Below are 13,607 nucleotides of genomic sequence, written 5' to 3' on the forward strand. Positions count from 1 at the left end.
AAGGCTTTCATAGCCGGCATCCATGGTTTTTTTGTGGGTTTTTTGGGCTATGTGGCCATGTTCTGCCACATAGGAAGAAACTCTTCTAGAACATGGCCACACAGCCTGAAAATCCCACAAAAAACCTGTGTGTGACAAATCCTTTGTTACATGGCCTTAAATTTTACCCTTGACTTATCCACGCGTCATATCAAAATCCATAATCTTGGCCCCAAAACCTGCTCTCAAACTTATACACGAGGTCGATTTATACTCGAGTATATATGGTCAAGCTCATTATTCCTAAGTACTGGCAGAGAAATAAATTAAGCACACCTTCGTGTAGTTTTATTATTATGTTTATTTGTTTTATGTTATGAAATAATCAAGACTGTAATTGGGAAAATGATACATCTTCACAGGGTCTCTGGATAACTATTTGCCTGCTAGGGCAAAGGGGTTGCTGGATTGATTAATGCTATTCTTCTGTGTTTCCTACACTTGCATTCAAAACTGTAGAGGAATCATGGCTTCGGGTTACACCTGCTAGTCAAGATAGGTTTCTGCTTACACATATTTTCCAACCTTTCACAGATTAAAACTGGGGCATGTGTAGCCAAACAACATCAAGAGTGTGGTCAGGATGGCAGAAGCTATTAATAAGGAAGATCCCTCTGTTTTTGCTGGGGATCTGTTATTTATTTATTTTCTTAAATATGTATTTATTAGTTTTATTACAAATCCAAGATTTCAAACACATCAAACACATTAATGTACACTTAATTGCATACAAACAATACTATACAATTACCTACATGACCCCCACCAGACAATACAGATATATTACAATACATTACCTACAATAAAGCAAACAAATGACTTCCTTCCTTGGTAAATAGATACTTTCTAATTCTACATAAACTTCCTTCTTTACTGTTTCTTACGCCTCCACTTCTAATTATCTAATAAGCTGCAAGTGCTATTGCTATTTTTCTATGCAAAGTTAAGCTATCTTTTGAAACAATTTATTAATTTCTTCTCCATATTTTATATACAGGTACTATATATTGTATATTCATCTCCAAGCAAAGAACAAGTACAGTAACTTAATTTTACCTCTAATTCATCTACCATCGTCTACCCACCACATATCACACATTCATTAAACATTTATTACTAAAAACCTAAAGTATAGTCACTTCATCAGAAACTGGGACTTTTAATAAGCAGCTGAAAAAGTGGAATGATGATGGTGGATGAATAAAGACTTTTCCTGCCAAATTGGGACAGTTGAGGAGTGTGCTTGCATGCCTTTCTGCAGCTGGATGAGTGCAATAGTATTATTATTATTGTTATTATTATTTGTCCATCTCTTCCCATGGATTGAGGTGGGGAACAACAACAACAATTAACAGGCACACACGACTGTACATCTGTTAAAACACAGAATGTTCTTAAGAGGGAAATTGGTTTGCAGAGATACCTGTGTGCTGATAGGAGATAACTCCCACATCAGCAGAATTTGCTAGCAAAAGTTGCAACGCTGGCCTTCATTCTAGAGAGCTCCGGCTGGTGTTGCAACTTTTGCAACTGGTGTTTTGTTGAAGACAGAACTGTTCCATCGAAAGCGGGTGACCATGATACCGTGGGTCACTTTGACGGCCGTGGCATCTGCTTCAGAGGAAGGCATTGACAAACCTCCTCTGAACAAACCTTGCCAAGAAAACTCGATGATAGGTTTGCTTTCGGGTTGCCATACGTCAGAAATGGCTCGAAGGCACCCAACAGGCGCAGTTTAACATCTAACAATGAAGATTGCTGCAAAAAAAGCAAGCCACCAAACAGTGATATATTTATTGGCCCAACTGAAATGTACAATAGACACGTTGCAAGCTTTCGGAGCTCCATCAGATTCCTCATCAGCTCAAGGTGTTAAAAACCATACAGATGAAAAAATATGGAAGATTGCAGTTTGGGATCTAATCTGCTCTACTCTAACCTCCTCTAACTATTTTATATTGTTTAATTACAGTATTGTAACTCACCTTTTGTGGAAGAAAGGCAGGATATAAATACTTGCAATAAACAAACAAACAAACAAACCCCGATTTCGCTCTCACCTGCCTTCTTTCTTCACACTTCTGTACAGCTTGATCTGTCACTTTTGTTCTCACCTCCTTCCCTTCTGACAGAGATGAGAACAAAATAGAGAAAACCAGGGAGAAAAGTCCCAGCCATGTTCCCTGGCATGGCAAGGAAACCATTTGATTAGGGATTAGGTCTTGGTGAGAAGAAAGCTAGTCAACAAACCAATTGAGAAGAAATAGCCCACTTAAATCTGATGTTTTGCTGCCAGCTGGATTGCCGGCGGTGCCGATCGCCACCTCCATCTTGCATTATAGCCAGTTTTTACCCACACGTACCAGCAGCCCACAGTAAACCACAACCAATTAATGTGCAGGGGATTTAAAACACATATAATTGCAGTTTCTTCCTCACCGTTTGCAAAATGCAGAGGTGGCTGCTTGGGATGATGGCTGCGTTATCTTAAAATTTATGAAGGTGGTAGAGATGCTGAGGTCTTGTGTGGGGGGGGGAGGAAGCACCCAATAATTTGGGGTGTCGCTCAAATACTGTACAGTTGCCCCTCCTTTCTTGAGGTCCACAGTCTTGAGTATTTACGGAGGGGAGACCTCTGTTATTTTTAAGGGGGCATGCACACCCCCATTCAAGCCTATGGGGCTTGAATATAGGTGAGTCTCTGTTTTTGCAGGGGGCTCTGGAACAGATCCCCTGCAAAAATGCAGGGCCAACTGTATATACTCATGTATAAGTCTATAAATTTTAGGCTTGACCCCCAAAAACCTGGGTTAACTTATCTATGGGTCAACGTAAGTACTGTACTTTAATTCTTATTTATAATAGGAACTATTCCCTGTTGAAAGACAAGAGCGTACTCTGTCATGGAAGCATTGACCCCGCTCTATTCTTTCATCCATCCATCCTTTAGTATGAGAACAAACATTTAGGTCTGATGGAATTTTGCAAGTTCTTTGGCACTGTTTTCCTTTGCTTCATCCTTTAGACCCTTTGTTACATTCAATTAAATGTTACCTTCGACTTATCCGTACATCATATCAAAATCCATAATTTTGGCCCCCAAACCTGCCCTTGACTTATAGTCAAATATATATGGCATATATGACCTAGTAGGGTTTTTTGGGGGGATATGAGTGCTTTTGCCCAACACTCAAACTGGATGGTAATCTGTTGGGTATGTTTTGATTGTGAGTTCCTGCATGGCAGAATGGGGTTGGACTGGATGGCCCTTAGAGTCTCTTCTATGAGTCTATCTGCTTCTCTTTTAAAGGTTTTAAGGAATGGTGGGAGTGGGGTGAAGCTCAGCGGGAGGAGAAAGGAGAGGCAAATTTTGTATGTAGAGAGATCTTAACGTAGCACCTTTGAGACTTGCTGAAAGAAGTTGGCAGCATGAGCTTTCCTAAAGTCTACTTCTTCAGATGCATTTAGATGCAATAAATAATAATATGCAGAGAGATCTTTGAGACTAACTGAAAGGAAGAAATTGGTAGCATGAGCTTTCCTAGACTTAGATCCACTTCCTCAGATGCACTTAGATGCAATAATAATAATAATAATAAATAATAATATGCAGAGATCTTGTGGCACCTTTGAAACTCATTAAAAGAAAAGAGTTGGCAGCATTAGCGTTCCTAGACTTAAGTCTATTCCCTCAGATGCATTTAGATGTAATAATAATAATGTTGACACGCGTGTTGGTAAAAAAAGACACGCATCTCACCATGGCCTGCTTCCTCCCGCGCGCCCCTAGCGGCCACTGGGGGAAGAGCGCCGCTGCTGCGTCCGCTTTCCCTGTCAATCATCCCTAGAAGGCCATGGAGAAGCCGCCCGCCCTGCTCGGCCCCGCCCTTTCCCCCTTTCCCCGCCCCCTTCGTCGCAAACAAGGCGGGCCCCCCCTCTCTCTCTTCTATTTCCCTCATGCATATGCAAATATGTACATAATGGGCAGCCAATGGCGAGGCGTTCTGGTCACATGGTCCCCTGTCTCTCCGCCCCGGAGGAGGCGGCGCCAGCGTCGGCAGGAGGTTGATGTGAGGGAAGCGAAGTTGGGAGCTTCTCAGTCAATCGCGGCGGCTGGAGCGAGAGGGTCGCAGCGGAGGGAAAGGGAGCGGGGCGGCGGGGCGCTGGCGGCGGCGGCGGGGCGGAGGATCCGGCGGGAGCAGCGGGAGCGTCTTGTGGGCGAAGGGGCGCCCGGTGGGCCGCCTCGGCCCGGACCATGCCGATCCTCCTCTTCCTCATAGACACGTCCGCCTCCATGAACCAGAGGGCCTACCTGGGCACCAGCTACCTGGACATCGCCAAGGGCGCCGTGGAGCTCTTCATGAAGGTGGGGCGGGGATGGGGCCGCGGCGGCGTTCACACGTTCGCGCAAACACCCGTGTCCACTTATTTACTGACACGTCTCTCTCTTGTCCTGTCTCTGCTTCCGCGCAGCTTCGGGCCCGAGACCCGGCCAGCCGCGGCGACAGGTACATGCTGGTCACCTTCGACGAGGCGCCGTTCTGCATCAAGGTAAGCGCCGCCTTCGCGGAGGGAGGAAGGAAGGAAGGAAGGAAGGAGCCAGCGCAGCTGCCTTCCTCGGGAAGACAAAGCGCTGGAAGGGAAAGGAAAGCGCTCTCAGGAGGAACGTGGCATCGGTGGTTGTGGCTGTTGTTACCATGCGCCCCGTCCCTGGCCCTCCGTCGCCTGGGCCCCGGGCAGCCAGCGGGGAGGAGAGAGAGCGGCCTCGGGGGCGCAGCCTGCGAAGATGGCGGCGGACATTTTGCTTTTGTATGGAGGCGAGAGAGAGAGAGAGAGAGGCTGAGGGCGCTAGAGCTGCTGCTGAGATGGAGGAGGAGGAGGGAGGGAAGGAGGAGGAGGAGGGACCAGGACCAGCAGGGGAAGGGAGGGAGGCAGGGCCAGGGACGACGACGAGGAGGAGGAGGCTTCAGCCACAGCCACCAGCACCGCCTCCCCGGGAAGGGGAAGGAGAAGGAGAAGGAGAAGCCAGGGCCCAGCAGGCTGCCTCCGCCTCCTTTTCCTCCTCTTCTCAGTCGAGGGCAGGTGGGGCTTAAATGTCTCTCTGTGTGTATATGTCTGTATACATACAGACACACACAGATATGTTCATACACATCTACACACATGTACATATATATGTATATATACACACATCTACACATTATATACATATACAGATACAAATACGCACACACATTTACATATACATATGTTCACATACTATTATTATTTTATTTTCTTATATCCCAGCTTTCTCCCAATATAGGGGCTCAAGGCAACACATATGTGCATATATATATATATATATACTCACACATGTTCATATACACACATATATACACCTGCATATAGATACACACACACACACACACACACATATATGCATATGTAGATATATATGCATACAGTTGGCCCTCCTTATCCACAGAAAACATTTTGTAAAAGGTATACATTCCAAATAGCAAACCTTGATTTTGCCATTTTATGCAAGGGACACCATTTTGTATTTAATGGGACTCAAGCATTCACGGATTTTGTTACCCACAGAGGGTCCTGGAACCAAACCCCAGCAGATAACAAACACACACACACATATATATACACAAATACAAACTAAATCACCCCTCATATCACTCTTCTTTTTTTTTGGGGGGGGGTTGACTGACAGGACTACTCCTCTTTTTGGGTGGATTTAAAAAAACAATCCCCCCTCATCTTTTCCCCCTTTTGGGGGGGAATTGGGTGACAGAACTACACTTCTTTTTTGAGGGGGGTGGATTTAAGAAATAAATATCCCCCCTCATATGACTCCCCTTTATTTGAGGGGGGTTTGGACTACACCTCTCTTTTTGAGGGAGGGTTGGTCAGGGGGAGTTTGTGAGATCTCTGGCTCGGTTTTCAGGCAAAGAAGGCCTTCCTCAAAAGCCCCCGCTGAGGGATAGAGGCTTTCTTGAGGCCGTGGGGTGGGGTGGGGGCACACTCAACATGGTGCGTGGGGCTTTTGGGTTCTCTTATTGAACTCAGGTTTCAGTCTCTGAAAAAACATCTCAATATATATATTTGTTTAAATTAAGTTGTGCTTGGGAGGGTTGGGCTGCTGAGTTTCTCTTTCTGTTGGGATCTGCTGACACAGCTTTCAAAAGGAAACCAAAAATATAACTAGCTTGTGTCCACAAATATATATGTACACAAAGGCACACACATGCAAGCAGAAGTTGTCATGCACCTTCAAGTCATTTCCGCCTTACGGCAACCTTAACTCAAACCTATCATAGGGTTTTCTTCCCAAAATTGGTTCAGAGGAGGTTTGCCATTGCCTTCCCTTGAGGCTGAGAGAGTGTGACTTGCCAAAGGTCACCCAGTGAGTTTACATGACTGAGCAGAGAATCCAATCCTGGATTCAAGAGTCATAGTCAAACATAGTCACACTAAACCACTGCACCACACTAGTTCCCATATATATGTATGTTACTGTAAATATGAAGGCAACATATAGTACACATCCACATATAGGTAGATAGTATAGTATTTATAGTATATAATATTGCGTGATATCAAACTAGATCTCTAAATGCTATTTTATTATGTTTATATCCTGCTTTTTACCAGTGGCTTCCAATGGCTCACTGGAAGGCAGCTTTCAAAGGTTAAAAGAAGTACAGCTTTAAAATTCCTATGAGAAAATTAAAAATATAATGAAAGGACATCCCTTATTTAGAGGAAGAGGCTTAAAAATGTCCCACACCTATTTCACTGACTGTTGCCCCAAGGTGGGTTCCCTTGTTGCTGTTGTGTTCAGCAGTCAGCATAATGGTTGTTTGGTGGAAATACGCAATACAGATGTCATGGGGTAGGATACTATATGATATATATACTATACTATATACTGAGACCATGATCCTTATTTGCTGCATTGCTGTAAATGAGCAGCACGGGGTCATATTGTAAAATAAAATGAACAGAGGTGGCTTGCACACTGTATTTTGTGGTCTTTTTTTACTACTGCTTCCTATTACCGTACTCTTCAGTCCTGCCCTGCCTAGGATTTTGTGTTACCTCTGCATCCTTTTGAGCTGACAGGTAGGGTCTTGTTCAGTGTAGTTTTGTGCAGTGACTGGTATGTGTTAGGCCCTTGTATAAACAAGAAAAATAATCCTATGTTGCTTCTTTGTTCCCACCAAAAAGTTAGGTTCACACACAGCTTCCCAGTGTGTTCCACGCACCTTCATTGCGGAGACCTCTCTTATGACGTCTCATAATGGGACCTTGATGTTTATATTTCCTTTTCCCATAAAATATCACAGTGCGTAACTCCATTACTGTGAATGAGGCGGGTGAGTAAGGAGAAACTGACACCTGGTTTTGGTGAGAGTCTTGTGTTCTTCATTGTTGTTTTGGGTAGAAACAGATTATGGAGGAATGATTTTCCTCCTCAAGGTATCTTCCACTTCTTGCTCTCCTTGGACTTCTCAAGACTCATCTCTCAACTTGTGGCTTTTACTTTACAAAGTCTGTGGCCTAACCTGCTTCTGCACAACTTTTTGGTCACTGTTCCTAATCTTCGACAAAAGGAGAGCTTTTGGAGTGTCTGATTACTTTTTGGTGGCGGTCCTTCATCTCTAGTTGGGGATCAGTTGTCAAGGTGGCCACCTCTGCAACTTTCAATTTATATGTGTGTTTTCTTCGGATGTGTACAAACATTAAAATGGCCTGTTGTCTCCTACTGAGGTTGTCATCAGACTTCATCCTCTTTATTTGGAACGTTTTCAAAACGGTCAAGTGAAAAAAATACAACGCTCTGTCGCAATGTGTTTTCAAACAGGACGCTCTTGTGTGGTGTAGGATAAAGACAGAAGATGGTAATAATGGTGATTCTGTGGGAAGAACCTGGGAGATGGTTCCTTTCACCTGTTGCTCTTCCTTGGAGAATTTAGCAGAATGTTGGCAAATGGTAGTTGCTGTCATGCCTCCATTTTAGAACTTTTAAACATCTCTTGTGAGGCAGACTTGCCTTGTGTTCTGCCCTCCATTTACCCAGCTTCTACAGTAACATTTGCTTTGCATCTGTGTCACTCACACTTGCTCATGGCAGTTTTGAATTCCTGCTGTTAGGATTTGATTTACAATGTGCAGTGGAACTATTGGATATTGCTGTTAGCTTAAGCATATTGGAGAGACATATTGGAACATTTAAATAGCTCACTTGAAGCATAGGGGGGAAAAACCCTCTTCCTAGAAGCTTTGAGAGATACTTCTGGAGAGCCAGTGGTAACTCATTTTTAAATTGCTTTTGAGGTTTTTATTCAGTTTGGTGAAGATGCTGATCAGTATTAGGTCTTCGTTTTGTTTAGAGAGATTGTATGGGTTTAGAGTGAGGGATGCTTTCATGTTCCTTCCTCTGTAGATGATCCGGTGACTGGTGTTTTTAGCTGCAGTAGAAAGGGCTTTTTTTAAAAATGACTTCTATGCTTGATGCTTTTAATTTTCTAAAATGTTTCACTGTCTTTTGCTTTGTTGTTTTGCAGCCACCTCTATGCTTTGAGAAGAATTGAGGTCTCAGAAAAGTGGCTTGCTCATGGGCCACCTGCTTAATCCATGGTTGAATCTGAACACAAGACTGTGCTGGTTAAAGCCAAGGAGCATGGTGCCGCTTTCTCCAGCATCAAATTGTGCACTTAAAACATACAACCAACATTTCAGATGCTCACCCATTTCCTGCCCATATCCCCAAATGGTCATCTTTTCAGCTTCTCTTTCCCTATTGATCTTTCTGATTAAATGGAATTGACTTGAGGTTGTTAGAGGCCTCCTGGTTTGTCAATATTTAACAGTGTGCTACAGAACACATTATGATGCCCCTTATCTTTATACTAGTTCAGTACATTAATATAACATTCTTCTCTCCTGTATTTTTCCAAAACATAAATTAAGAGAGAATAAAATAATCTATAGCCCTCTCAGAAAGACGGATGTTTTGTCAGAGGGAAAGAAAAAAATTAGAAGAAAAAAAATTAACTGTTGACTTCAAGTTCAAACTGAATACATAAAAGACAAAGTTAAAGTGGGCAGTGATGATGCTAAATGAAAAGATTGACTTTCCACTACATACACACTGAGGTAGCTGGATCCACGGTTGGCAGGTTTGCTTGCAGGGTAAACACAGCATTGGAATCACAGCCTCCATGCCTTTAAATTCTTTTTGCAAGTTCTCTGCATTAATTATCTCATTTATTCCATATGAATGTGAAGGAGTGCTGTTAAGAGTGCAACACAATTATCCTCCTGTAAGAAAAGGGTAACTTCATGTGTCTTGTGGACAGTAAGATATGCATTTCCCCAAGCAATTATATCAAACTTGCTTGTATTTAGCCTGGTGCCTGTCAGCTAGGAATCTGAAGCTGATAACTGGACAGGCTTTGCCCCTTCCAGCCTAAAAGCTGCCAGTTTGAATCGAACTCATCTTCATGTTGACTGTCCTGCTTTGCCATAATGGTGAGTGGTGGCTGTAAAAGGAGGACAGAAATAAAGAGGAGAGGAAGCTGTCTTACTTTCAGCAATTATTTCTGCAGATGGTTCCCCCCACCCTTCCAGTGGCAAACAAGACAGTGCAATTCTGGAATTACATTGACAAATGCCTGATAATTTATTTTTTAGGGATCTTGGTGCTTACATTTCATCAGGAAAACCCCAGAACAAAACCAATATAGACACAGTGTGGTTCGAAGGGGTTGCTAGGGGTTCAGTCAGCTTTCTTGTTGTGCAAGATGGCCAGATAAAAGGGACATATAAATAAGTAGAAATGGTCACAGACCAGTGCTTGGGCACATGTTTTGCAGATTCAGTCCCTTTTTTTCCTAGTAGGGCTGGGGAGTACTTCGTGTCAGGAGCTCTGGAGGGCTAATGCTAGTTGGTTGAGGCCAAGGTGGGCAACCTGTAGCCCTATAGCTGTGGTTGCCCTAAACCTGAACTTGTGTGGCCATTGGCCTGTTTTCAGTAGTTGTCTGTAAATGATCAGGACAACACTTTCTGCATGAGGACAGAGAGGATAGATAGATAAGAGGTGGCAAAAGCTTGGGGGAAAGGCTTGCCTATGTTTGCTTCTCTTTCCTCTTCAAACAGAGTTGCAATAAGATGTTCCAGGGAAGACCTTCGGAAAGGCAGATTGGCATGATCTGATTGGAATAATTGAAATGCAGGAGATGTGTATCAGGTTAAGAAGCATGTTATGTGCTATCCTCTGGCTTTCCCAGCCTTTAGCGGAATATGATCCCTTTTCTTTTTCTCAAACTCTCTTCACTCCGCTTCTCTTGAAAGCACAGACACTTTGCCAGGAACACTTGGGATTGTGTGTCGGGCCCATAACGGGTAGTGCCTTGAAAACATTTTGGGCGGGTAAGCAAAATGGGTTGCAGTTCTCGCAGAGTAAAAATACACTTGGCGAACTCCATTAGCAATTCACTGCACGCAAAAACTAGAGGGTGGCATAGGAGGAAGTGGGAAGACTTGTGAATGAAACCAGTCATTGGGTTTCTTAGTGCAGCAGCAATATTGAGGTGCTAAGAAATGTTGGCGAGGGGCTTTGCAGAGGCTGCCTGTGAAGCCTGGTTTTTGGACATGTACGTTTTGGCAGCGAGCAATGTGTGCTAATGCAAACTTTTCTGAGCAAGATCAAAAAGGGCTTTTGTTCTCACCCTCCTGGTCTTTACTGCTCATTTAGTTGCTATCACCTCTTAAAGGGGCTGGCTGGCTGGCAGGCAACGCTTGTTCTGGTGAATCTCTGGATCTGTCATTGGAAAGTTCTTTTGAATCTCTGGTCAGGATGACTCTTCCTGTTTTTCCAAACCTGCTTGCATTTTATGCCTGGAATTGGGGCAGACATTCCTTATGTAAGTGACTACTAAAAGAGAACCTTAATTCCTTTAACCCTTTTTGGGCCCAGCAGCTGTTTTTAATGGAGCATAGTTGTGTCACAGGCTATTTGTTGGGTCTAGATGATTTTCCCTTTGCGTAGCTTGTAAGAATGCCAGTGGCTTTGCCATTGGGCATTATTGAAGCCTGACCCTACATGTTTGGTGCATGGCTGCACATTGAATTCTTCTGTGACTTTGATTTTGTGAATTAGGTAGCACCCTCATTTCGTGTCAGCAGTTATGGTGCTTTTACAGGACCATGGTCAAGACAGACAGATGCCTTCCCAAGATACTCATTGTCCCGATGTTTTGGGTGTAAATTCAGCTTCATAGATTATTCTTTTTATATTAGTGTTTGGGGAAGTGTTTCTCGGGCCAAGGAATGAACTCCCAAATTCCCACTACTACAAACAATATATGGACCCGATCCCCTTCCCCCCCACCACTCCCTTCTCCTTTTGTGTTGTGTCTTTTTAGATTGTTAGCCTGAGGGCAGGGAACTGTCTAATCAAACAGATTGTATGTACAGCGCTGTGTAAATTTACAGCGCTTTATAAATAAAGGTTAATAATAATAATAATTTCAGTTTTGCAAGCGTCCAGAGACCCCTGTCCAGAAAAAAGTTCTTCTAAAAATAAAGGAAGTAGGACAGCCATAGAATTGGGTTAAGACAATTAAAACAGGCTGCAAGGGTACTCAGCAATTAGTTTGGAATAATATTGGACTGAGGAGTTACAGTTACTCATCTGCTGTTCATTCTATCTCTAGGCCCTGTAACATTTGCTTGGGGGCAGAGTGTAAGTGCAATTTTTATTCTGTTTCTAGAACAGCAGGAAAATAAGACATTGATACTAAAAGATTATGCTTGTGTAGACTGCATTCCAGATGGGTAGATGAGTCAAGGAAGCCGTGGCTGCCCTGATTCTGCAAGACCTGAGCAGAGCTTTCTCATTCATGGAATGATCATAAATTTAAGTCAGATTAACAACAAGAATCCTTTCGATGTTACCAATGGACTGTGGCCCTGGTAATTCACTTGGCTTTTGAAAGCTAGCTTGTTGGCAAGAACGGTTAGTTAGTCAGAAAGATGCATATACAGATGAAAATAAAACTTCAGATGTTTTAATAATTAAATTAATATACTTTTCAATAAAAAATTAAATGGCTAGCTTAGTAAAAAAAATGGTAAAACTGCACATAACCCTTTTTTTTGATGGGGGTTGATGCTTGGGGCTGGACAGACATTTACTTAGTAATGAAAAGTTAATTATCTGGCAGAAAACTCAACAAAAATGATAAGAGCTTTGTATAGCTAGATGCTGTAGAGTTGCAGCTCAAGTTTTTGGTGAGGATGTGAATTATTTTGTTTACATGTTGAGTTTTCGTCTAACTAGAAAATGCTTCTGTGTTAAACTTGTAAATTTGACTTACTTCCGTGTCTGATACCCAGTAAGCTGAAAAGGGATACCCTTGTGTAGATACATTAGATATAAATACTGGTTTAAGAAGTTTGTAGTAGTTTATGAGTACTTTGACTGTACTGAATATATAATTTTCCTGATTCAACTTGTAGTACCTTAGTGGTTAGTATTAAACTGCTGGATGCAACCAAAGATGTCCTGCGATACCAAATTTTCTTGCTTTGGGTTCTGTCTGCTTTACGTCTGTGAATCTGGCAAAAAGCATTTCCTTTCCATTTCACCAGGTCTTTCCATTCTGGCTTTGTCTTCCTCATACTGATTCGCAAGTGCTGAAATGTGATGTGGAAGGCCGGTGTGGTTATTGAATGTTACTGAGTGGTAGTGTGTCCACCTGTCTGGGGTGCAGGACTTTTAATTACTGTTTGAAAAGATCTGTACTCCAGGTCTTCAAAGAGCCCCGGTTGCTTGCAAACCATTCATTAAAAGCGTACCAATGAAATCCTTATGTAATTGTGAAGTGACATATTGCCAATCTGCTGAGACGAAGCTTGCCAAAACATTAAGGCATTGTTGGTCTTTAGAAACTGGGTCTTTGCAGGGCTTGGAAGCTGGCAAATGGACTGGGGTTGTGGGATGGTGGAAGTGGGAGGGCACACAAGCTTCTTCCTGGCAATTTGCTTTATTTGACATGACTGTCTTTCCCTTGTTTTCCTGGCTCTTAACCACGCCTATGTGGTTATTTTTCTCTGCTGCTGGGAGCACTGTTCTCTCACACAGTTTCACTTGGAAAATACTGGCTTCTAGGAATTTTACATCAGAAGTGGTTCTCAACTTGCTTTTTGGAATGATTAGCTGCTCAGGAACTTGAGGAGAGGGGTTGTCTAGCTCCCTTTAAGATCCTCATAGTTCATTGAATTAATGCATTCAGTCAAGTGGAAATTGGCTATGGCCAAAAGGCAAGTGCTAGCACTGAAACCTCAGATCCGTGGAGTGATCCACGGTCTAAATAATGTTTTCTTTTCCAGTACCCATTAATTTATTGCGCAGATAATGGAACCAGAGAATTATTTATCATATGATCTCTCATTGTTGTTTCTAATATTTTTTTAGGGTTGCTCCTCTAGAGAGGAAGGAGTCGCCTCTTGTCTCATTTTGTCTGATGAGACAAAATGTGTTCTTAATCCCATTAGTATAATGA

At 42.8% G+C, this 13,607-nt stretch overlaps 1 protein-coding gene across 4 annotated transcripts in view; it reads left to right on the plus strand.

The window, feature by feature from the left end:
• Positions 1 to 4,213: 4,213 nt before the first annotated feature.
• The window catches only part of LOC149308670 (integrator complex subunit 6-like), a 30,608-nt gene continuing 21,214 nt past the window's right edge, over positions 4,214 to 13,607 (plus strand). For 3 of the 4 annotated variants that reach the window (XR_016282177.1, XM_089536253.1, XM_089536255.1), the window contains exons 1-2: positions 4,215 to 4,405; positions 4,513 to 4,590. Coding sequence is in view for 3 of the 4 variants with exons in the window: in XM_089536253.1 (XP_089392379.1) it covers positions 4,295 to 4,405; positions 4,513 to 4,590 (189 nt within the window). In the remaining variant the exon portion in view is untranslated. Of the gene's footprint in view, positions 4,406 to 4,512; positions 4,591 to 13,607 lie in introns of all 4 variants that reach the window. The other variant, XM_089536254.1, reaches the window with a different exon arrangement.

The sequence above is a fragment of the Sceloporus occidentalis genome, unplaced genomic scaffold, assembly GCF_023333645.1.
Source record: "Sceloporus occidentalis isolate IW3139 unplaced genomic scaffold, rSceOcc1.0.p SCAF_8, whole genome shotgun sequence".
NCBI classification, from domain to species: Eukaryota; Metazoa; Chordata; class Lepidosauria; order Squamata; family Phrynosomatidae; genus Sceloporus; species Sceloporus occidentalis.